This window comes from Cannabis sativa, chromosome 4 (assembly GCF_029168945.1).
Source record: "Cannabis sativa cultivar Pink pepper isolate KNU-18-1 chromosome 4, ASM2916894v1, whole genome shotgun sequence".
Classification (NCBI taxonomy): Eukaryota; Viridiplantae; Streptophyta; class Magnoliopsida; order Rosales; family Cannabaceae; genus Cannabis; species Cannabis sativa.
This window is the reverse complement of record NC_083604.1, coordinates 6,308,384-6,332,915: the sequence shown is the minus strand read 5'-3', so window position 1 is coordinate 6,332,915 and position 24,532 is coordinate 6,308,384. Positions and strand designations below refer to the sequence as shown.

The 24,532-nt window shown below is 33.2% G+C and overlaps 3 protein-coding genes across 3 annotated transcripts; all 3 read right to left on the bottom strand.

Moving 5' to 3' along the window:
• Positions 1-1,360: 1,360 nt before the first annotated feature.
• On the bottom strand, positions 1,361-2,197 carry LOC133036754 (uncharacterized). Its single transcript, XM_061113484.1, has 2 exons — positions 1,885-2,197; positions 1,361-1,779 (listed from the first exon to the last, which is right to left on the bottom strand). Exons 1-2 carry the CDS (start codon positions 2,195-2,197, stop codon positions 1,361-1,363), a joined length of 732 nt encoding a protein of 243 aa, XP_060969467.1.
• Positions 2,198-9,400: 7,203 nt separating this feature from the next.
• Positions 9,401-10,333, bottom strand: LOC133036753 (uncharacterized). The gene has a single exon (XM_061113483.1). The coding sequence runs from the start codon at positions 10,331-10,333 to the stop codon at positions 9,401-9,403; it is 933 nt and encodes a 310-aa protein (XP_060969466.1).
• Positions 10,334-13,506: 3,173 nt separating this feature from the next.
• LOC115712071 (cytochrome P450 71B34) lies at positions 13,507-21,453 on the bottom strand. The gene is made up of 2 exons (XM_061113215.1): positions 20,446-21,453; positions 13,507-14,574 (listed from the first exon to the last, which is right to left on the bottom strand). Exons 1-2 carry the CDS (start codon positions 21,358-21,360, stop codon positions 13,963-13,965), a joined length of 1,527 nt encoding a protein of 508 aa, XP_060969198.1. The 5' UTR covers positions 21,361-21,453; the 3' UTR covers positions 13,507-13,962.
• Positions 21,454-24,532: the final 3,079 nt, after the last annotated feature.

Here is a 24,532-nt window from a genome sequence, read left to right as displayed (position 1 = left end):
TAATAATTTAAGACATTTTGTAAAATTTAGAAAAATTTAACACGCCAAAAATAATGTATCTTTTTAAAAATGGTGCACTGATATACTCCTATCTATTTTAGCATTCAAGACACTTTTTTAGTCTATTATTATTTCATAGTCGTGTACATTATAGTTATTAAATATAGCCTGCAAAATTTCGAAAAATCAGAGAAATTTAACACGCCGAAAATAAAATTTAAACTGTGTGTTGTATGCATCACTTTTTTATTTAGAGGGATATATTGTTGTGATTTTAGTTAATTAATATGATATTAATTTTTTTAATTTTACTAAAAAAATAATATAATAATAAGGAATATTTTTTAGTATAATTTTTAGTATTGTGGTTGGAGTGGTAATAATTTTTGACACTAAATTTGATAATAGTGTAACACCAAATTTAGTGTGCACCTTAGAGATGCTCTTAGCAAACATGTAAATTGTTTAACCATACATTTGATGTTTTATTTCGATCACACATTCACGTAATCATGACATGTTAAGTTGTTTGTTGCTATTATAGATATTATCTTTTTTATTTATTTTATTTCAGTACGAATAGCATCTTTTATTTTGATCACACTTACATTTAAGTATTATTAATTAACAAGTTCACATTATGATCATTAAACAGGATTAAGATTCAGAATTTAAATTGAACTTACTTCATTTTTTTAAAATTTATATCTGTATATGTAGGGAGAGATATGATATGGTGACATGACATGTTAAAATTTCTCTAATTAGTATTATTTTTTCTCTCATTAATTTTTTCATTTATTTATTTTTTTTATTAGATTTATAAATATTTATTTATTTTCTCATATTTTTTATTTTTTATTTTTTTATTATTTTAACATTATTAATTATATTAATTAATAATTTTGTTTAAATTGTCTTTTCTTTTTTCTAAAAAAAACGTGCCTGTTTTTTAATAAAAGAATCTATATAATGTTTATGACAAAGCAAAATGTGTGGTTGTCTTTCTCTCATTCAATTTCAATCGAACATCTTAGATTTTAAATTCTCTTTCCCTAAACAAATTTAGAGTGTTTTGGTTGGCTTTTCAAATCAAATGTCCTTATGTCCAAACTCAAAACTCAAAACTCAAAAGCATAATTCTAAATTGTTTTTGCTACAACGGATAGCACAAAGTTTTTTTTTTTTTTTGTAAAAGATAAAATATCAACTTCATTAAATAATTTAACATTATGAATACAAAAGATGTAAGAGTTCACCAGAAAAAGAAATATCAGAAATGCTACGATCAGATTAATACCGAAAATATCTAGCAACATACTGTGCTACTCGGTTTGCTGATCGTCTAATGAAAAATAAATTAACATTTAGGAGGGTAGATAACAAAAGTTGGCAGTCTTTGATTGAAAGACCAAAAGTGGACCTCATTGCTTGGTTGCTTCACATAGCTTGTACTGAAACAAGACTGTCCGTCAGCATGTTGCCAATTATTAGTTTTTACCCAACTGAGAGCTTCTTTAATCCCCATGGCTTCAATGATTTCAGCTGCATATCTTCTGCCATGGCAACCGGCCTGTGCTGCAACAATGTGACTAAGATGGTTTCGGGCAATAATTTTGAAACCATACTTATTGTCGCTATCAAAGAGTGCTACGTCTACATTAATCTTGATTGTGTTTTCTGCGGGTCTAGTCCATGACTCAGCGCCATCACCGATGCTTTCCAGACAGATTGATGACAACGAAATTTTATCTTGAGCTTTATTCCAGTGATCAAGAGCTACTTGTGCAGAAGTAAGCACGTCATTAACAGAGGAGTGTTTCTTTTTCCAAACAATCTTGTTCCTAGCCTTCTAGATTGCCCAGCTATACATGGCAATAATACAAATCATATCAGCTTCAGCTTGCTTAAAGATGGTCTCCAACCAATTGCCGAAAGAACTGTCAGGATCAAAAACTACTGGAGTTGCACATTGGCTCCAGCAATCAAATGCAAACGGGCAAGAGATGAGGGCATGGCTGATGGTTTCAGGTTGTAGATTACAAACAGGGCAAGTGACTGAAATATCGACATGCTTGATCACTAGTTTGACACAAGTTGGTAATGTACCTGTAACGGCTCTCCACAAAAAGTTTTTGACTTTTGGAGGAACCTTCAATTGCCATAGTTGCCGCCAGAAGTCTGAGTTTGCAACCATCTCTTCGGTGCGCTTTTGTTGTTAGAGCATGTTATAAGCACTTTTGACCGAGAACTTGCTCGTTCTTTCCCCCACCCAAGACCATGTATCAATGGAGACATTTGAGCTTAGTGGGATGCCCAAAATAATATCAACATCTCGATTATTGAACATATCTCGTACAATGTCATAGTCCCAAGAGCCGCTATGCACATGAAAAAGGGAGCTAACATGTTGGTTCATTAAACCAGGGTGTATTGTTGAAACATATGGGTTATCCTGTACAGGTGGCAACGGATAGCACAAAGTTAGTCCACATTGTAATTTTCTACCTCCATATAATATATTATTGAATAATTTGCAGCATAAATACATACGTTTAACTCTCAATTGTAAATAAATACCTAAGTTTAATTTTTTGCGGTAATAATACCTAAGTTATATTTTTGAAACTCTATAGGTACCTAACCGTTAATATTATGTCATTATCCACGTGTCATTTTTTTATTGGTATATTTAAATTAATTTTTTTTTTAAAAAAAAATAAAAATTTAATGACTTGGACCAATCAGGAATTTCCACGTGACAATTTACTTAACAATTAACAATTAGGTACTTACAAAAGTTTCAGAATTAACTTAGGTATTATTACCGCCAAAAATTAAACTTAAGTATTTATTTACAACTGCAAGTTAAACTTAAGTATTTATACCGAAAAATTACTCTATATTATTCATCTATAATATACATATAATTTTTATTTTGAATCGGTAACCTAAATTTTTAAATGTTTACATATACTAATTATTTTTCAAAAAAATGTATATATATAGTTTATGTGAAGATGGTGCGTGTAAAAATATATATATATTTGCGTTGAAATTCATTTAATATTTATAATTATTACACATATGACTTTAATAAGAAAATAACAGTAAAAGCATTTTCTATACGAGTTTGGTTATTAAGTGTCAACTTAAAAACACACATGACGCCATATTATTGGAGCACGTATTAAATAAAAAAATTATACTTTTTCTGAAAAAATAAAACTGTTTATTTAATTAAAGAAAAATTGATTTAATTTTTCTATTTAAATTGTATTTTTTTAATTAAAAATAGAATGAATAATAATTATTTAATACGTGGTCAAATAATATATGGACACATGTTTCTGAATTGCCACTTAATAGATTTAGTTAGCACTTAACAACTAAAAAGTACAACTACAACAAAATAGTAAGTTAATAAGGGCTACTTTTTTTATTCGGGTTATATGTGTAATAATTGTAAATGTTAAAATTAAAAAGTTTTGCCGCAAATATTCTAAAAAAAATGTGATTTATGAAAGGTGTGTTTGGTAATATTTTTTTAATCAGATTTTTTTAATTGAAAAGTTAAAATATTTTCTAAAATCATGTTCTGTAAAACTGGTTTCACTTTTTCAATTTTTTCTATTGAGAACCAAAATTATGAAAACAAAAAAAAGTCATGTTCAAATTTGTTTATAATAGTTTTTTTTTTCCTTAATTAATAATTTAGACTCCAACCCTAATTTAGACCTTGGTATCCGTATTCAATATAATATCATTAGATATTTATTTATTTTTCTTTTTTGTTAATATTTTTTTACAAATAAGTTAAATATAAAAAAGTAAATTATTATTTTACAACCGAACCAATGTTCAAAAGTGATACATATTTATAGATATGTTAATTAAAACTAAAATCACTGATAAATAAGTCAGTGTTTATATACAGTACATTAAACAACCCAATTAATTATTGAGTTAATTGGATGATAGCAGAGCAAACTAACAAAATAAATAAATGAACCCCTTAAAGCCAAAATTTGAAATCTTTACCAATAATAGAGAATCAGTCACTGCAAATATGTTTTACAATTCAAAAAATTGACCTTTAAAAGTGTGAGAGAATTTTGTAACCCAAATCCACCAAAACAGAGTTAGAACATGCCTGCAAAAGAGAAAAAGAAAACAGAGGGAGAGAGATATTCAGACTCACATGCAACTACAAGAGTATATAAATAAGAAAAGATTCACAAAGATTCAATCACAAACCGAAAACATACACATATAATACCCATCAAAGCATAAAACTTATTACATAATAATAAATTTCACCAAATAAAATCATATATACGTGAAAGCATGACTTAAGTATACATCAATACAAGTCTATATAATGACTCAGTAAACCAAACCTCAGAGTTTGAAGAAGCAAAGTTTCATTTCTTAAAACAGTTTATTTGATAAGTTTGATCATGTTAGAATAGCATACTTATACTAACTTTTAAAGAGAGGATAACTTTCAATCATATAACACGTATATATAATAACTCAGCAGTAATATACCAATTAGCTCAACACGTAGCAAAATATAAGATAGAATCAAAGATTTATCTTCAAATATTTTAAAAACTCTACTAACAGATATTCAGAAATTATAAAAACTTGATATTATGAAAAATCAAAAATTTAGTATTGTAACACATATTTGATGAGTAAGCTAATATAGATAAATTAACAAATAGTTGTATATTTTTTGTTTTTTTTTTTTAAAAAAAAAAATCCAGAAATTATCTATATTTTTTTTAGCTTTTTCTTTTAAGGACAAACTTATCAAACATGCATCAGTCCAAGAAATTCAAAAATAAAAAAAACTTAAATTAAAATATGTGTAAAGGCAGATAAATTTCATCATATGTCACATTTATATATACAGATAGAGAGAAAAAGAGGTAAAGAAATTAGGGATTTGAAAAAAAAATTGAGAAATACAAATAAAATAATTAGGGATTTTACATTTTTATGCACAGATGGAGATAAAGAAGAGTAAAAAAATTAGAGATTTTGAAATCAATAAACATACATGGTGGAAGTGTGCATGTCGAGAATATGATTCAGAGAAATTAGATAAAGTGGCGGTGGAGGAGCTTGAGCGCCGTTATGAACTCGGTGGTGGCCGCCGTAGTAAGCCTTCTCTTGTCATTGATCTAATGGGTGATCCTATTTGTCGTGCTCGTCATTTCCCAACTCACATCATGCTGGTACATAATAGTTGCAGAGAGAGAGAGAGAGAGAGAGAGAGAGAGAGAGAGAGAGAGAGAGAGAGAGAGAGAGAGAGAGAGAGAGAGAGAGAGAGAGAAGAAGAAGAAGAAGAGGAAGAGATAAAGTTTATAAGAGATTTTTTGGTTTGGAAGAACAATCAGTTTATTAAAATTAATGGGAAGTAATTGCGTTGAATAGTCAACTTATTGGAAATAGTAAGATTGGTAATAGTGATTGCATTAAATTAGTCAACTTATTGAAGAGTTTTAAAAAGGAAAATTAGACTTTCCAAAGGAAAGTTGCAGAGAAGATAAAAATATCAAGAGAGAGAATTAAATAGAGTTTTAAAAGGTAATAAATACACTTAATAAAAAAGTGACATGAGAAATACAAACAGGTGCACTACTATGCTGTTAATTTTGACTATTGGACTTTTTCACTTTGAAAAGCTTACTATTTAATATAATAAAAACATACATTAACAATGTAAAGGGTATATATGTCAATAACATTATATACATTAACAATGTAAAATGTATATATGTCAATAACATTATCACCTGATTATGACACTTTTAAAATAGTATGATATATCCCTCACAAATAGTTAGATATCAGTTAAAAAATAATTAATTAATTTAAATTGAAATTATACTTTTTATCTTCCAATTTAATCCCTTAAGAACATATAATAAATATTATTTTCTATTTATCATAATAAGTTGTGAAGTGTTATACGGTTTTTTTTTTTTGAGAAATTTTCCATGTTATTATAAATTAAAGGTCATTTACAATAACAGAGAAAATAGGATAAGGTATTTCTCTTATCCAAGTTACATCTTCATCCAACTCTAGAGCGTACTTAGCTAAGCCATGGGCAGCTTGATTAGCTTGCCTACAAACATGAGCAACAGTAACTCCAGGGAAAGAGGATAAAAGACAGCGAACATCATCAATGAGATTAGAAAAATAAGACAGGTCTCTATGAAAAGAATTTAAAGCTGAGGAGACTCGTAGGGCATCTGTTTCCACAAGCGCTAGAGGTAATTGATGTTTAGTGGCCCAAATTAGACTGTGGAATAGCGCCTTCGCTTCCATTTCATCACTTCTAAAACAACCTTGAGATGGTTTAGAAAACGCAGCAATAACTTCTCCTTGATTGTTTCAGACAACTGCACCAATTCCTAGCTTCTTATCCGTAATATTGACAGCAGCATCAACATTCATCTTAAGAGAATTACCTACAGGTGGGGACCAGGAAATCACATTTGTTTGTGGCCGATTGCTGCCAGGAGGTTGGACCTGTAAGTTTTGTGCCAACTGACTTGAATTTTCTGCAATATTCTGCAGGTTTTCACGTGATACACCAGCAGAGTGAGTGTCAACAGAATGCTGCTTCTGGTGTGTGATTTGCTGAAGTGAAGAACTTCCATGGTGAGTATTTTTTGGCACAACAGTTTCGGAATTGAGAGTATTAAAGGCCTGATTCTTACAGTTTGAGGCCTTAGCTGAGCGATATTTATGCAAGAAACTGCCAGCATATGCAACCAAAGAAGAGGGGTCTCGGGCAAAACCTCCATGTAAGACTTTATTTCGATCATTCCATATACACCACAACACACAGATCATAAGCTCGACTTCGTCTTTCTCCATTGAGTTTGCCAAATGTATGATATAATCTCCATTAAACATACCATGAGCATGTCGATAGTCAATGGTAAAGTGAGTTTTTTTCCATACCGATTTAGCAAAGCTACACGTAAACAACGCATATCCTATCGATTCCCAGGCACTACTACACCTCGAACATGTCGCTGAATCAATAATCTTCCTTTTGTGCAAAGCTTTAGCCACAGGCAGAGCATTTTGAATTACTTTCCAAGCAAAAATTTTCACTTTCGGTGGCAATTGTAAGGCCCAGAAAAATTTCCACCAGCTCTTGAAGTCATCAGATTGCGATTCTTGGTTTTTTTCAGAGATGGAATTTGCAAGATGGAAGCCAGACTTTACTGAATATTCTCCAGTTGTGTTGTAATGCCAAATCATTCTATCTTGTGATTGATAAAAGCTTAATGGAATGGTGACAATGCGGTCAATGTCTATTTGAGCAAAATAATTTTAAAGAAGATCCAAATTCCATTCCATAGTGTCAAGAATGAAGGTAGAAACCGGCATTGAAGATGGCCCTGAGTAACAAATAGGTTTGAATTCGCCATGCCCAGGGATCCAAGGATCAAGACCACTTTGAATTCGAAAACCATTACCAATTTTAAATCGCAAGCCTTTGATGAGAAGTTCTCTTCCCCAATGAATTCCTTGCCATGTTAAAGATGGAGAGTGTCCAAGATGGGCATCAAGAAAGGAATTCCGAGAGAAGTATCTATGCTTCAAAAGACGGCCTAAAAGTGAATTAGGATTTTCAAATAACCTCCAAGCTTGTTTGGCAAGCATAGCTTGATTGAAATCAATAAAAGATCGAAAACCCATTCCACCTTCAAACTTAGATTTGCACAATAATTTCCATCTCTTCCAATGTATCTTCGAGCCATCTTTGTTTGTTCCCCACCAGAAATTAGCCATCATGGATTCAATTTGATTACAAAACCCAATAGGCAATCTGAAACAACTCATGGCATATGTAGGGATAGACTGAACCACTGCTTTTAAAAGAACTTCTTTACCTCCAACAGAGAAGAGTTTGTCATTCCAAGCATGGAGTAATTTCCAAATTTTCTCCTTGACATTGCTGAACAACTCTTGCTTATTATGAGAAGAATATGCTGGAAGACCAAGATATGTTTCATGACATTCACAGATCGGCATTTCCAATGTTTGGCTAAAGAAAGCTTGTGCCTCATTCGAAGTGTTTGGTGAGAAGGACATGATTAATTTTTGAGTATTGAGCAACTGACCCGAAGCACGGTGGTAGACATCAAGCACTTCTTTAATGGCAAGGGCCGAGTTGTTGTTAGCCTGACAGAATAAGAGGCTATCATCAGCGAATAACAGATGAGAGACAGACGGGGCATTCCTTGTAAGCTTTAATCCGAGCAAATTTCCCATTTCCTCCTCATGACTCAAAAGCCTTGAAAGTCCTTCAGAACAAATCAAGAAAAGATATGGAGACAAAGGATCTCCTTGGCGAAGACCTCTTGTTGGCCACACATTTCCAACTATCTCTCCATTAAGTTGAAATGAGAAACTATTTGAAGATAGACAGCGCATGATGAGGGAGATCCAATGATTTGCGAATCCCATCTTAGCCATTATAGCAGATAAGTAATCCCATTCAACCCTATCAAAGGCCTTACTCATGTCCAGTTTGAGAGCCGAGTATCCCTTGCTACCTTGTTTCTTGTGTTTGAGATGATGAACAAGCTCAAAAGCAACCAAGATATTATCAGTTATAAGGCGATTTGGAAGGAAAGCACTCTGATTTTCCGATATGACTGAGGGCAGAACATCCTTGAAGCGCATCACTAACACTTTTGATATCAATTTGTAAATCACATTACATAGACTTATCGGCCTATAATCACCCATAGCTTTTGGGCTTTTAATCTTTGGAATGAGTGTTATGACCGACTTGTTCAAAGAACTCATATCATGTCCTTCATTCAAAACTCCTAGAACAATACCAGTAACATCTGATCCAATATGATCCCAGTAATGTTGATAAAACATTGCAGACATTCCATCACTTCCTGGACTTTTATCAGGACTCATAGAGCGAAGAGCGTCCAAAACATCTTTATCCGAAAAAGGCCTAAGAAGTAGCTGGTTCATTTCATCTGTTACCGTGCATGGAACTGTGTGTAGGATCTGTTCTAAGGCAGCAGCATCAGTACCAGTAGCCGTGAACAATTCTTCATAAAAAGAGCAAATAACGTCAGTTAATTCCTTCTTCGAGTGCACTGTGATTCCTGGAGAATTTTGCAGCGTTTTGATGGTGTTGTTTGACTTCCTTGAAGAGGCATAGGCATGGAAAAATTTCGTATTTTCATCTCCACTTTGAAGCCAATTTATTCTAGACCTTTGGTGCCAATAGACTTCCTCCTGAGACAATAACTCATCTAAAGTATCTTCCATTTTTTTCAAATGAGTCATTGAATCCATAGATCGTACAGCTTGGTTGTTGAGGGCCTCGACTTCATTATGAACTTCTTTGATCTTTTTTTTTCATATTACCATACTTGTGGGTGTGCCAAAGTTGCAAAGAGTTGGCACATGATGTAATGTTACTGCAGAAGTTCTCAACCGAAGTGCCTGGCAGGTTTTTTTTCCATTCTTTTTGAATTATTGCAGCAGCAGCAGGGTCAGAAAGCCAAAGCTTCTCGAACCTGAACTGAGATCGTCTTGGATTGTTGGGCAATTGGTCTTCTAATGGGAGGACAATGACAGACAATGCTCTATGATCTGACTTGAAATAATCAAGATGGTGTGTTGTTATTTGCTTGAAGCTTTGTTGCCATTGATCATTAACAAAACACCAGTCAAGTCTCTCCTTAGTAGCATTAGTATTAAGCCTTCCTTTTATCCACGTGTACGGGTCCCCCTCATATGGTTGTTCATAAAGATAACAAGAATCTAAAACATTCCGAAACTTGTCCATTTGCGCTTCGCTTCGTAAGGCACCACCAAGTTTATTTTGATTGGATAGGATTTCATTAAAATCACCTATCACCAACCAAGGCATCAAAGGTGCAACATCTTTGCAACGCTCAAGAAGTGTCCAAGTGTGAATTCGGTTTTGAGTTTCAGGTGCTCCATAGAAAGCAGAGAAATGCCAAGTTGGCCCAGTGTCACACTTCATGTAACAATCAAAGAGATTTGCATTAAAATTAAGAAGAGTTACATCAACATTGTCTTTCCATAATAACATAAGACCCCCACTTAAGCCTACTCTAGGGACTTTTAGTCCATTATTAAACTTTAAAGATTGACGAAAACGAGAAACTACATTACAAGCTAACTTTGTTTCCATAAGAAATAAAACATGAGGAGTTTGCTGTTGAACAAGCAAACGAAGTTGTCTGAATGCGCTAGGATTCCCCAGACCACGCGCATTCCAGCTAATAATTTTCATGGCTGTTTGCGGGGCTGAAGAACAGCCTCCGCATCGTTGTCCAAAATATCAGTTGAATCTGTTGCAATTTCAGAAACATGCTGATACATCTCAGCATCGGTAGACAACTCCGAAGTTGAGAGGATAGGTTTGGGACCCCTACATCGCTTGAGTGTTTTGCGTAAGGACAATTTCTCAGGAAGTCTCTTGTTCGCACGATTAGGAGAACTGTTCTCTTTGTCACAATCAGCACCAGTAGGAAGCATACAGATTGTAGAATCTGTCATTGTGGGGTATTGAATGTGTTGTGAAGTTGCAGCAGTTCTCACATTAAGTGGCTGAGTATGCATAGTTTCAGGCGGATATGTAGCAACAATCCCTGCTTGCTGTCCGACATTAGGCATATAAAGATCAGAGAGATCACTCTCATTAGGAGATGCAGGGGACACTGGGTTGAAAGGTGAGTTGTTCGTGCCTTTTTTTAGGTTCATTTTGGTAGAGATTTCATCCACAAGTGTTGATTTGGAAACACCATGTATCTGCAAACCGTGAGGCTTCGAATTAATAGGCAGGCCATGAAAATTCAAATTAGTAGTGGCCTCAGATATGCCTTTATTCTTGCCCAAAGGATCGGCCACAGATGCTGATGCAGAGAAATTAGTGGAATCCAATTTTTGCTTTTGCTGATGTACACCAGAAAATTCATTTATTGCTGGTGTTGGCAAGTGAACGTGCTTAGGAACCAAGGATGCAGCAGCCAGAGTTGCTGGTGCAAAAGAAAGAGGCCTATTGCTGTTCATGTTGGCTAAAAGTGGAGAGTTTTGTGGTTCATCTATACCCACATCTGTCGAGACTTTATGAGGCTGATTTCCAGCATTTGAAGATTCTCCATAGAGGAGTTGTCGAGGCTGGTGTTGGTTACGGATTGGAAAAGATGGGATGGTGTCGACAATAGTTTTTCTTGCCAAACGAGTAAGTAGAGGCCAGGCATTACCTTTAGAGAAATCAGTCCTATATCGATCATAACCCGAGGATGGGAGAGCCGCACCTTTAATTTCTGGTCCATAAGCAAGTTCTGGTTCTATACCATTGTCCAAAAGTTCAAGAAAAGTTTGACATTTTTGGTAAGGGTGGCCAAGACAACCACATTCCATACACCATTCGGGAAGCCGTTCATATCGAAATTCCACCCAAAATTTGTCCTTAACTTGCTGCAATCTTATGTTCCTTCCTCTTCTCAATGGTTTAGTGACATAGATGTTGACTCGAATGCGCAAAAAAGGTCCCCAACCTTCATTAAGAGAATCAGTATAGACCTCAAGAAATTCTCCAATAATGTTTCCTAAAGCCACTGCTAGACCCCTTGATTTGCTAAGAAAGGGTAGTCGATAAACTTGTATCCAAAAAGGAGAGAATTTAAGGTCTGAAGGAGTTACATTATGTAGAGGAGTAGGTTTATAAAGAACAATATGGTGATTTTGGAAGTGCCATGGCTCTTGAGTCAGGACTCTTTCTTTATCTCCTTCACAGCCAAAGGAGATCATAAACAACTCTGGTTCTTTTTCTGAAATTTTTGCAGGGAAACGACCATCCCAGTGTGGCTTCATTCTTCTTCAGCAAAAGCAAGAACAGACTCCTCTTCTTCATCAAGATTGATAACACCCTTCATCTTACTGGTTAATGGATCCATGACTAAGCAAGACAACAAAATACAAAGTTGTTTGAGGAAGGAGACAGTTTCTAATCGTTGCAAATTGCAGAAAAAAGCAAGAAAAAAGTGAAAAAACCATAAAGGAAAAATAACTGCCTTAGAGCAAAAGACGGCAGACGCTCTCAATTTAGATTTAAGTGTTATACGGTTTATAGTTAAATAATTAATAAAATAATACTTATAATAAGCTTAAAAAAATTAAAAAAAAAAAAGGATGAATTAATCACACAAATTAATAAATCTAATAAAAAATTTATATAATGAGAGAATTAAGGAGACAATAGATAAAAGTACTTATAAAGCGTCATGTCATCGTCTTATTTTTATGCTATATAGATATAGATATAGATAGATAAATAGATTTTATGTGTATAAATATACACATAAATAATAGTAATTGTTATAATAATACTAATTCAAATGAAAAGATGCGGCGAGGTGAACAACTTACCAACACTTAGCAATTTTTTTTTATTAAGATAGACAATGAGGATAACTCATATCAAGCGAGATACAACCTTCCAAGTCACCAATAACCGTCTAAATGATAAAAACAACGAGCAGTTGGGTAGTTATTAGATAGTATCTCACATGTGATTAAATGAAACATAAAGAACCTTTTGAAGCATATCATTTTGTGATGGTGGAGAGCGATTTTGAGATAGTTATTAATTATCTAAAATGAATTTTTACTGACGGGAGAATTAATAACTAAGTTGACCAATGTAATAGACTCTTTAATTTATTTATGGGTTGTAAATTCTCTTTAATTTTAAGGCTCTATTATTTTGCGACTCACAATAATAGAGTGACATTATTCTATACCGGGTGACATTATTTGTAATGACCGTTAGGTCTAAGTTTATTTATCTATTGACCGAGTCTTTTTCAAAAGTAAACTTTCCACTTATTTATTATTATGAAAAAAAAATATTTTGTTTGATTTGGGCCGATTTAGTATTTTCAATTGGGTAATTTTTTTAAAATGTGAAATAGGTGTGGTTAGGACATATTTTAAGGGGAAGAGTGCAAGCTATTGGGGCTATTGAGTGTCGCGCACTAGTGCATGGGCTTGGCGCACCCCTCTTTAAAGTTAAATATTCCCCATGATACGCCCAAATTGTATTAGTATGTTGTATACCTTTCTCTATCAAATGATGTTCACCTGTGTTCAAATCGTGGAAATTTCGGTTCAAGCAAACCACTCATGGAAATCTAATTTGACCACTCTCATATATTAGTGTAAATCTTGGCTCTTTCAGTTTCAACATACTCGTCAGATAATCTATCCTTCACACTCATCCAACTCTTGTCAATCAACATATTCTGTTGAGATAAAAGAAAGAAAAAAATAAAAAGCAAGTGTTTCATAATCATCTTAAAGAAAAAGTACTTGTCTTTCAAAACTGTGTTCTTTCACACACACTATAAGCTATAGTTAAATGATTACACAATGAAGTGTTGTGCAAAAAAATTGAGGAATCCTAATATGTAATTTGTTTTATTATGGGTATGCAAAGGAAATAGACATATATATTTCATTTTTGAGAGAGTGCATACGTGAAAGGAAGAGTTTCCTTAAAAAAATCAAAAAAAGAAAGAAAGAAATAGGAGTAATGATGTCAAAATTGTTTAGGTCTGCAATTATCTAGGTGGAAATTTTAGTTGAGGTGTCAAGTTTTAGTGTAAAAATATCAGTTCATTAATTTTTTTTTTCTTTAAGCGTTTATATATTACACAATGTTTAATTTGGGACTCGAACACAAGACCTGCAACACACACGCACCTTCCTATGACCACTTGAGCTAGCCTCAAGTGGTTAAAAAAATGTAGGCCTTAAATAAATTGAGGCGATAGGCAATGGAAATACAAAGAGAATCATGAATTCAATTTATTTTTCACTTGCATTAGTAGATTTTGGCTAAGTAGTTATTCTTTTTTAGAATGGCTTCTTGGGGACAAGGTTGAGAGCAGTTTTCTTACAGATAGTAAGAGAATGACCAGCAATCTCGTCCATGTTGAAATCTTGGTCCTTCATTCCATCAGCCAATTGCCAATCAAAGCTGTATAAGAGATTTGCAAGTCCAACCTCTATTATTGTGGTTCCCATGTGAATCGCAGGACACATCCTTCGCCCCGAACCAAATGGCAACAGCTCGAACTGTTGACCTTTGAAATCAATGGGGCTATCCGAAAACCTCTCAGGGATGAACTCTTCAGGATCCTTCCAGCTGTTGGGGTCTCTTCCAATTGCCCAAACATTCACTTGGAGTAGTGTTTTTGGCATAATCTGATATCCATTGATGGTGAAGTGTGATATGGTCTCTCTTAGAAGCATAGGAGATGGAGGGTGCAATCTAAGAGTTTCTTTGACTATCATTTTGAGGTATTGAAGCTGATCAGTGTCAGTTTCTGAGACTTTTCCTTTGTTTCCAATGCAAGTTCTAACTTCATCTTGAGCCTTCTTAAGCAATTTAGGCCTCTTGATTAGCTCTGCCATTGCCCACACCATGGTGATTGCACCAGTATCTATCCCACCTATAAACATATCCTGCAATCACAGACACATTAAATTAGTAGTCAAGTCATGATTGGTGAAATCGAGTTTTCAAAAAGCCTTTCTGTTATTAAAAACACATTTTTATTTCTGAAGACTAGAAGCTTTTCAGAAAACAATTAAAGAAGTTACAAATATATATTTAGCACACTTCTATAGTAGGGACTATTAGAAGCTTAGTTAGCTTACCGTTAAGTTAGTTAATCTGTTGCTAACTGTATTAGAAGGTTGTTAGGATTCTATTAAGTTCTGTTATTCCATTCTTGATCCATGTAACACTATCATGTGTAAATACTCTGTTTTGGGTCACTTAATAAATTAATTCATTCACTTCTAATAGGGACCTTATTTTGTCCCTATGGGAAGGGTGAGAACATTTTTATTGTACTTAGATTAAGAATCTAAAGGTGATAAAAGAATAGGGTATATAAAAATGAAAGTAGAGTTTAGTTTATGTTAGCATATCTCCTCCATAATTTTTTAATAGCAAATAAAAAAAAAAAATTGATATTACTTTACACAATTTTTTTTACCTTTTATCTTAAAAAAAAAAACATTTTCACATTATCTTTATAAAAAAACTTTTTTTTTTAATTTATTTTTCCTTACTAATTTTTACTTAAAAAAATTCTCACATCCCTTCCTACTATTACTTATTGTTTTCTAACCATTAGAAAAAAAAAATACTTGTTTCTCTTTCTTTAAATAACAATTAAACCTAAATATATAAAAAAATAAAACTAAACAAAAAAAAAAAATTATAAATTGTACTAAGAAACTATTGTGAACATGAATACTTACAAAATTGGTGTGATTAACTATTTTGAAGATTTAGTTACAAAATAGTAAAAAAAAAAAATACATGAATAAAGATATTAGTCTTAGAAATATTTTTTTAAAAAAACAATTAAAATTTCAAATATCATATCATTTTTCGATGCTTATAACCTATTTTCGGTGATATTGGAGTTTTTTTATATTTTTTTCTCTATTTTTCTTTTAAAACTTTTGAAGAAAAGATAGAAATTAATAAATGGAGTATATATCGAGCTAGACAGTGGCAAAACTAGACAAACTTATTAGGAGGGCCAACTTTTTTTCAAGTTTATACATATAAATATATATACTAGATAGATGTTACGTGTCAAGTCACGTATGTTAATTTTATTTTAGTTTTTAGTTTTTTTTAATATCATAATTTTAAAATTAATAATATTCAATGTAGTGATAATTATTGAAATTTTAAAATATAGTAATTTAAATAAAAACAAAAATTACTATTATACTTTGTAATAGTAATTAAAAAAAAATATTATTCATCATAAATTTATCATCAGAATTAATGAAAATGCTCATCTGGTTAAACTATCAAAACATTCAAATTTAATTTAAAATAATATTTAAAATTTAACTAATTCTAAATATCAAAATTTAAAAATAAATTTTAATAAAAAAATAAACAATATTAACAAATTTATTATTAATTGAAACACTTTAGGTAGACTAATTATATTTAGGTTTAACTAACTGGATCCTCACTCTTTACGTGACAACATCTAATAATTTGTTATTTTTTTATTTAAAGAAAAAAATCACCTAATAATTTCTGGTAAACCAAGAATTCTATTATATAGCCTCATTTTATATAGAATAGATATTTTATTTATGTAATTTTTAAACATGTACATATAATTTTATAAAGATTTTGTTAGGCACTCCTTGGTCCTTCATAGTTTCGTGATTGGGGCGAGCTTTATATTATTATTCTTTAGCAACTCCTCCATGTTTACTAATTTCAAAAAGAGTTTTGACAGTGGCTTACTAAATTGTATTTTCTGTGTTTGGTTTTGGGCTACTGAGTTGTTAATTTTTTTTTTTTTTTGTCTAAGTCATGCATTAATATTTATGTGGTTTGCTTGTTATGTATCAATTACTTTTTTTTTTATCTTAGTAATGTAACTTTATCCTTTATTATTATTATTATATCTAAATGTATTTTTTTGAAATAATTCTTATTATTGAGTTGGGTTGCGTAACCAAAAAAAAATTAGGGGCTGTTGAGGTATTCTTTAGGGATCAAACTAAAATAAAAAATAAAATAAAACAAAACAAAAAATAGAAGAGTGTTACCGTGAATATTCTATTTCAACCTCTTAGTCAATCTCTGCGCTCGAAAACTTATGCTAGAGTATATTTTTTTTTCAATTTTTTTTAATGGCGATGTTCGTTATAGTTATAATATCAAGCCTGTAAATTTTAAAGTTTTTTTTTGAATAATTTACAGTATTGATAATATAGTTCCTGATATTTTAATTTACCACATGTGTTCAAAAAACTTCAATGTAAATTATTTAAAAATTTACAGAAATGATATTATAATAATAACAAGTACTGCTATGAAAAATAATATTATGACATATTTTGAGGTGTGGAGGTTGACTAAAAAAAATTGTAATAGGAGATTATTATATTTTTTTTTTTGAATAAAAGATGTAAATTTATTAAATCATCTATTGAGCAATTACATCAAGAATGCTACTCGGGATAGAAGTCACCGAATAGCTGCAATCATGTAACCATGAAACTCTAGCTAAGCCATGAGCAACATGATTAGCGGATCGTTTAATAAAACGTAAATTAACATTTTCCAAATCAGACAACAAGGATTTGCAATCATCAATACAACTACCAAAAGGAGAGATCATATTGATCGAGCTTTTAATAGCTTGAACAGTGATGAGACTATCCGTTTCAACAGTCACATTGGAAAGATTTAGCATCTTTAGCCAACTTAGGACCTCCAATTCACTCAAATGGCCTTGGCAAGATTTGGGTCAACACAACCAACCCAAGACCCCGACTGAGCTTGTAACACATGACCCATCTCAAAACACCCAGCCATACCCAAATCTGTTAGCACCCTCTATTATTGTTGCATCTACATTAATCATGTAATTATCATCTAATGGAGCACACCATTGCTCATCCCCTTCCCCCATCTCCATCGAAAAAAGAGAAATATTGAATGATTTGTTTTGAACAAGTAACCATTGTTCAAGATCACCTTTAGGAAAAGCAACAACATCTTTAACAGTACTACTCTTCCCATTCCACACTTTGTTATTTCGATGATGCCATATTGCCCAACATAACGTAGCACCCAATTGCCTATCCTCCTTGCTCCACCGTTGGGACTGGTGTTGAAACCAGTCACCAAAGGAGGAAAACACAGAATTCCCACGAAGTAAACCAACTTCGCACCAGCAAGCAGCTGCAAAGTTGCACAAAACTAGACAATAGCTGATATTTTCAGCCGATTGGTTACACCCGGGGCAAATAGAGGGGATTTGAACATGCCTTTGAATGAGCTAAGCACAAGTTGGTAGTTAGACAACGCTTGCCAAAGGATTTCTTTTACCTTTGAGGGAACCTTCAACTTCCACAGCTCATTCCAAAAACCAGAGTTGCCATTAGGGGCTTGAGGATATTTCAAATATTCAATCAATTTGTAGGCAAATTTGACAGAGTACTTACCAGATGTTTCCTTGCTCCAATACCAAGTATTGGTATCTCCTGAAGAAGCAATTGGGATGCTGAAAATCAACTCTCTGTCTGTACTATTAAACAAATCAACAATAATCTCATGGTCTTAGCTTTTTGCATCCACGACCAACAAACAACAGACTTTTTGATCGCACAAACTTGGATGGAACGATGTGACAAAGGGATTATCACTGTCGGGTAGCCAAGGATCCTTAGTGATTGATACATCCTTGCCCGTCCCAACAATCAAACAACCCCTTTTAAGATACATCTTTAGCTTCAAGAATGCTCCTCCAAATATAGCTAGGATTACTTCCTAATTTAGCATCAAAGAACGACCCACGAGGAAAGTATCTAGCCTTGAACATTATGAAAAGAAATAAGAATGTGGTGTTGGGTTTTCCCAAAGAGAAAATGAGGAAAAAAGTTGAGAGTTGGGATAACAAATTTCTGTCTCGTGCTGGTAAAGAAGTTCTTTTGAAATCGGTTGACAAATCTCTGTCTAACTATGCAATGATTGTTTTCTTAATCCCTAAAGGCACTTGTGAGGAACTTGAAAAAATGATGTGCAAGTTTTGGTGGAAATCTAACTCTAAACAAGGGAATGGTATTCACTAGATGAGCTGAGACCGTTTGTGTGTTCCAAAGGATCAAGGGGGGATGGGCTTTCGCCACTTGCATGATTTTAATATTGCACTTCTTGGCAAGGAGATTATTATTAGAGCATCCCTAATGGTAAAAAATTAAGGGATGCTTGCTTAGGTGGATAGATGAAGTAGCAAAATATTAAGATGATATACCATTGGAGGGAAAAGAATGTTATTCTAGGAACATGTGTGAATAATGATACACAGTAGCATTGATGCTATCATTATTTTTCTAATAAAAAATTAAAACTAAGAAATTATTATTGCTAAAAAATTAAATAATAATGTGTGAGATCATAATTATAGTATTTTTGAAGAGTGTTATACCATTGGAGTGATTTTAGAAGTAAGAATGCCAAAAATGATATGAAAGAGAGACAAAATAAAATACTATATTTTTGAATGATGTGGAGATTTTTAGCATCATTAAAGGATGCTACCTGTTGCCTCGAATTTAAACCAAAATGTGTGGCAACGGTTGCATGTGACACGTGGATGTCAAGGGCACATCATCCGTGAAATTAGCCAAGTTATATATAGACAAGCTAGTGCACTTCAGGGAGTGAGCCCTCGGAGAAGAGCATAAGGCCCGCCTTTATTTTTCGGGAGCTAAAGATACGACAAAGCATCTCCGAGAGAAGGAGAATTTGTTCAGACAGTCATTTCACATTTAATGCGGCATGAGGGAAACGTATTAGAACACCCATAAAAGGATATGACAGACGACGTCAGCCTCGTTTACGGTGAAGGGAGGATAAAAATTACTCTCACCTAATTCCTATGATACTTACGACATAGGTCATGTATGTCTTATTTCATATCTCTTACCTAGGGGACTGACACTAAAAGACAAGTGATCCTTACAAAACTCTATTAATACCCAGGAACCAAAGAAAAAAGGGGATCGATCAATCGAAGAGAAAAAAAGAGAGAATTCACCAAAAATATTCTCTGTATAAGAACTCTCATTAATAACAAAGACTCGTAGACTACAGCTCATTAATGTTCTAACCACGTTAAAATCCTCTGCATTAATTATTCCAAGGCTCTCCTCATTATATCATTTATTTAGTTGCCAAAAATCTTGGTTAACACTATCATTGGAGATGCTCTTAGCACTTAAACAAAATTTTTAAAATTTATTTATTACGCTGACATATTATATTGGAACCCACAATGTATAATTTTTTTTTTAATTATATTTTGCTGACAAATATATATTTAATATTTATATTTTTTTTAATAAAATAAAATTAAAACTACAAGTGGAAGAAACATATATTTTTTTATTAGCTTTTTATAGTAGTAATGTAATTCATTTTTTATTAGCTTTTTATAGTACTAATGTAATTCAATGTTTTTTTACTAATAAAATTTTAATTCTCCACATACAACTATACAATAACTAATTTATAATATCAAAAGTCTACTATTTTTATAGTTAAGAAAATGTCCTCTTATAGAAAACAAAATAGGAGTTCTCTTACTATAAAAATTTTCTATATATTTATAGAAAACAACAAAAATTTCACGTCAAAAAAAAAAAAAAAAATCCATATTAAAAAAATTTTCTATATATTTTTCTTTCTGTAATTATTGTTTTCTTATTAAAAAAATCCATATTAATTAAATTGTTTTAGAATTTGCTATCCGAAAATAGAAGAGAAGAGCTTACCAAGAGGACTCCCTTGACATTGTTTATGGTTAGAGAAGTATCTCCAAAACCAGTTTGCTCTTTCACTATTTTGAGGAGAACATCAACAATGTCTTCATGCTCTTGTTTTTCTCTTCGTGGACTGAGATGATCATCAATCACCCTTTGAAAGAAATCATCCATCTTGTGAGAAATCCTTTCGCGCCTTTGTTCTAAACCCGAAATCTTGTCAACAATCCATCCCACATATGGAAAGTACTCAGCTGCACAAAAACTTCCCATGAAGATTACAACCTCTACAAGTATGTCATCCAATTTCTCATCACAAAAATTAGTATCTTTAAAAGTTGTCCCAAAAGCAGTCCTGAAAATTATGCTACCAGTAAAAGCAAACAACTTCTCAGTAAGATCAACAGGAGCACCAGGAGAAGATGTGGAGTGATAAGATATGGAGTTGATGAGCTTAGTAACTTCCTCTTCTCTAACTGATTGGTATGAATTTACCCTTTTCACACTGAAGACCTCAAGGACACAAATCTTCCTAATCTCTCTCCAATATTTTCCATAAGGTGAAAATGCCAAGTCTTGAAAATTGTATGTCAGTTGCTTAGGACCATGCAATTGTGGTCTGCTGCAACTGCTGAGATCATGAGTCTTCATGACTTGTTTTGCAGCCTCAGCAGATGATATAGTAACACTTGGCACATTTCCAAGGTGAAGAAGCATAACTGAGCCATATTTTTTGGAGAGTTGGCATAAAGATTGGTGAGGCAATGAACCAAGCTGGTGTAAATTGCCTATGAAAGGGAGCTTTAGAGGGCTTGGAGGAAGGTTCTTGTTTTGTTTTTGGACACATTTCTGTATTAGCGTAATAAGCAATGGAATGAGGAGAAGAACTGAAACCAGTAAAGCTGATGAAGCTTCAATTATTGCCATTTGCCTTAATTTGATCACTAATTCTAAGATCAATCTTCTTTTCAACCACTATAAAAAGGAAATATTTTTATTTTGTCTACTTATGAGATTATAAATTCGTAATAAAAACAATTTTTAGATAATTATTATCACGTTTTGTTATCATGGGAGTTAGACAGGATCTAATACTAAATTATAAATGAGATTTTTATAAAAATATTAGATTTTAGATAAAAGTTTTCAATTTTATTGAGCATAAAATTATTGGTAAAGCATATGGGATCAATAGAGCAAATATGGTCAAAAATTAAAGCACGAAGAGCAATATGAAAAAGTTAAGCAATTTGGTCAAGCAAGTAATGGTTTTTATATAGAATTTGAAAAAATAATAAGGAAGTGTTAATTATGGACTCAACACATTTTTTTTTACAATAATATTAAATTTTTTAAAACAATCGTAAAATAATAAATTTGAACAATTAATACAGCAGTGAAATAACTAAAAAATAACCGTAAAACAGTAAAAATTTAACACGATATAAAAATTCCAACCCCCATTAAAAAAAAGAGTAAAAAGTTTAAAAAGTTGGTGTAAAAACACCATATAATTTTAAATTTTGGTTGTAAATGAGTGCACTCCACGTTGCACTATATATCCTATGTCATATTTTCTTTTTGTCTTTTTGTGTTAGTTTTTCTTTTTATTTTTTGTTTGTTCATTGTTATTTGGTCTTTAGATGTCTAATGTTTGGGACTTTTATGAGTTTTTACTATTTTATTTAAAGGGTGTTAGAAACTTGAGTACAAGATAAAACACGATTGAATTATATAACTTTTGTTTTAATAATATCTATCTATATAATATTTAGAAAATAACCTCAAAAAAAAAAAAAAAAAAAAACTCCCAAAAAGGGCCAACGACCAAAGAATTCATAGATAGCTAGCATTAGCCAAAATAATATTCTGAATACAAGATGAATAACTAGGGCACCAATTTAGTTAGTGTATCAACTACTACATTAATAGATTTGTGACAAAAATTAAAAATCACAACAGTAAAATTAGAGCATTATAAATATCTAATATCATCAAGAAGTAAATCCAAAGAAGAATCCCAGACCATTGAAGAATTGAGTTTACGAATCAAACTTTGACAATCAGATTCCATCTAAATACTGAGCATACCAAAGGAGACGCATTGGGAGAGGGTGTGTAACGTAACAGATTACAAGAGCTTCGGTCCACTACGAAGGAGGACTGTCGTGACCTTTCTAAGTAGTAGAAGCAAAAATATTGCCATCCTGGTCCTTGACAACCATACCAAGACCAAAGTCCTAGTGAGGGGGCCGATTACTGCAAGGTGGTTAAGGGACGGAAGGTAAGTGACCATGCCACTAGTTGTCATTTCGATAAGAGCTCAATCAGCTGCCCAAGAACCAATAAATTCTGGAAAAATAGAAGATTGAGCGCTTCTCAATGATTAACGCCAAAGGGAAATTATGCCCTCTAGAGATGGTTTGCGTTTATCTAAGGAACAATCTCTCATTGATCCTTAAGAGATAAAGGACATGAGAAGAATGCATTATGCTTGAGTAATTAGGAGTTTAGTGTATACTATGTTGTGCACTATAGCAGACATTTGCTATGTAGTGGGAATTGTGAGCAGGTATCAGTCCAACCTAGGAAAGAAACATTGGGCGGCAGTTAAGCATATTCTAAAGTACTTGAAGAGGACCCGAAACTATGTGTTAGTTTACAAGGGTGGTGCTTTGAACCCTTTAGGCTATACTGACTCAGGTTCTTAGGCTTGTGTCGATGACAAAAAGTCTACATATAGGATGGTATTCACTCTTGGGAGTGGAGCAGTAGTTTGGAGAAGGATTAAGTAATTTGTAATCTCTAATGCTACCATGGAGGCCGAGTACATAGCGATTGCTAAGGGTGCTAAGAGATTGGTCTAGCTGAGGAAGTTCTTCACAGAGTTTGGCATTATTCTAGATATGGAAAACCCACTGGTGTGACAATACTAGTGCTATCGCAACCAGTAAAGATTCTCGAAGACACAAGAGGAGAAAAAATATAGAGATGAAATACCACATACTACTACAAAAATGGGTATTTGTGACTGTAACACCCTAACTACCTTAGGCGTATTACGTGATTTTTTAAATGTACTGTGCAGCTCGTTGCTAATCAACGAGGTTTATGGAAAAACGTGATTAATTAAAATTTTGCTTTTTGATTAAACTTGTAAAACATATTACAAAAGACTCGGGATCCCGATTATAAAAATATTTACAAAAAGTTTAACTGTTTAACTATTACATCAAAATAAAAGTCGTCTAACGACAGTTACAAAAATCTCAGCCTTGCTGTCCCGAGGATCGTACGCTCCAGGCCTAACCGCCCCGACATGTACAATCTCATAAGCTCGCTCACGGTCCATCAGCTACAGCCTTGCCTTTACCTACACATGAACATAAACTGTGAGTCGACAGACTCAGTAAGAAAAGCATAAAAATATCATACATAACTAACTGCCGTGTCCAACACGATACTGAGTTCCGCTACCGCCATGTCCAACATGGTACTGAGCCACTACTGCCATGTCCAACATGGTACTGAGTTTTGAACGTTCAGGGGACGGTACTATTGACAAGTATCCTCCTGATCGGTCGAACCGGTCATACTCCGGCTGCTGGTCATACTCCAGCCTGTACCGACGGGATAGGTCAATAGCACTGAACCACCAACCAAGTGTCGGCTGATCGGTCGAACCGGTCATACTCGGTGGCCGGGTCATACCGCGACTGTACCGATTTGACAGGGTTGGATGGTTCGAAGACTAAATACATAACTAATGTAATCTAGCAGGCTTCCTACATGCACGCTAAACATGTAATCTACATATGCATACCGTTATACTAATCTTACCCGGATTCCGATTTCGTGTGTGCCGTCAACCCGACCGGAATCGAAGCCGAGCGGCGGACATCGGCTCCTAAACCATAAAAATCACAACGCTATAAGTGACACGCTAAATCACTTCCGGGGACTAAAACTTGGAACTAAAAGTTTCCACTATCGATAAAAAGCATGGCAATACCCCTAAAAACATAAAAACGAGGAAAACTAGGGTCCACCGAATTTTCCCCAACCGGTGAGCCAGGTTGCCCAGCCGGAATTCCGGTTA

Bases quoted from the DNA above. Each gene is read 5' to 3' on its own strand.
- LOC115712071 (XM_061113215.1), bottom strand. From the start codon at position 21,360: ATGGCAATAATTGAAGCTTCATCAGCTTTACTGGTTTCAGTTCTTCTC. The intron at 14,575-20,445 runs GTAAGCTCTTCT...CTGTGATTGCAG, and splicing joins ATGTCAAGGGAGTCCTCTTG to GATATGTTTATAGGTGGGAT.
- LOC133036753 (XM_061113483.1), bottom strand. From the start codon at position 10,333: ATGAAAATTATTAGCTGGAATGCGCGTGGTCTGGGGAATCCTAGCGCA.
- LOC133036754 (XM_061113484.1), bottom strand. From the start codon at position 2,197: ATGGTTGCAAACTCAGACTTCTGGCGGCAACTATGGCAATTGAAGGTT. The intron at 1,780-1,884 runs GTATTATTGCCA...CTGCACAAGTAG, and splicing joins AGCTGAAGCTGATATGATTT to CTCTTGATCACTGGAATAAA.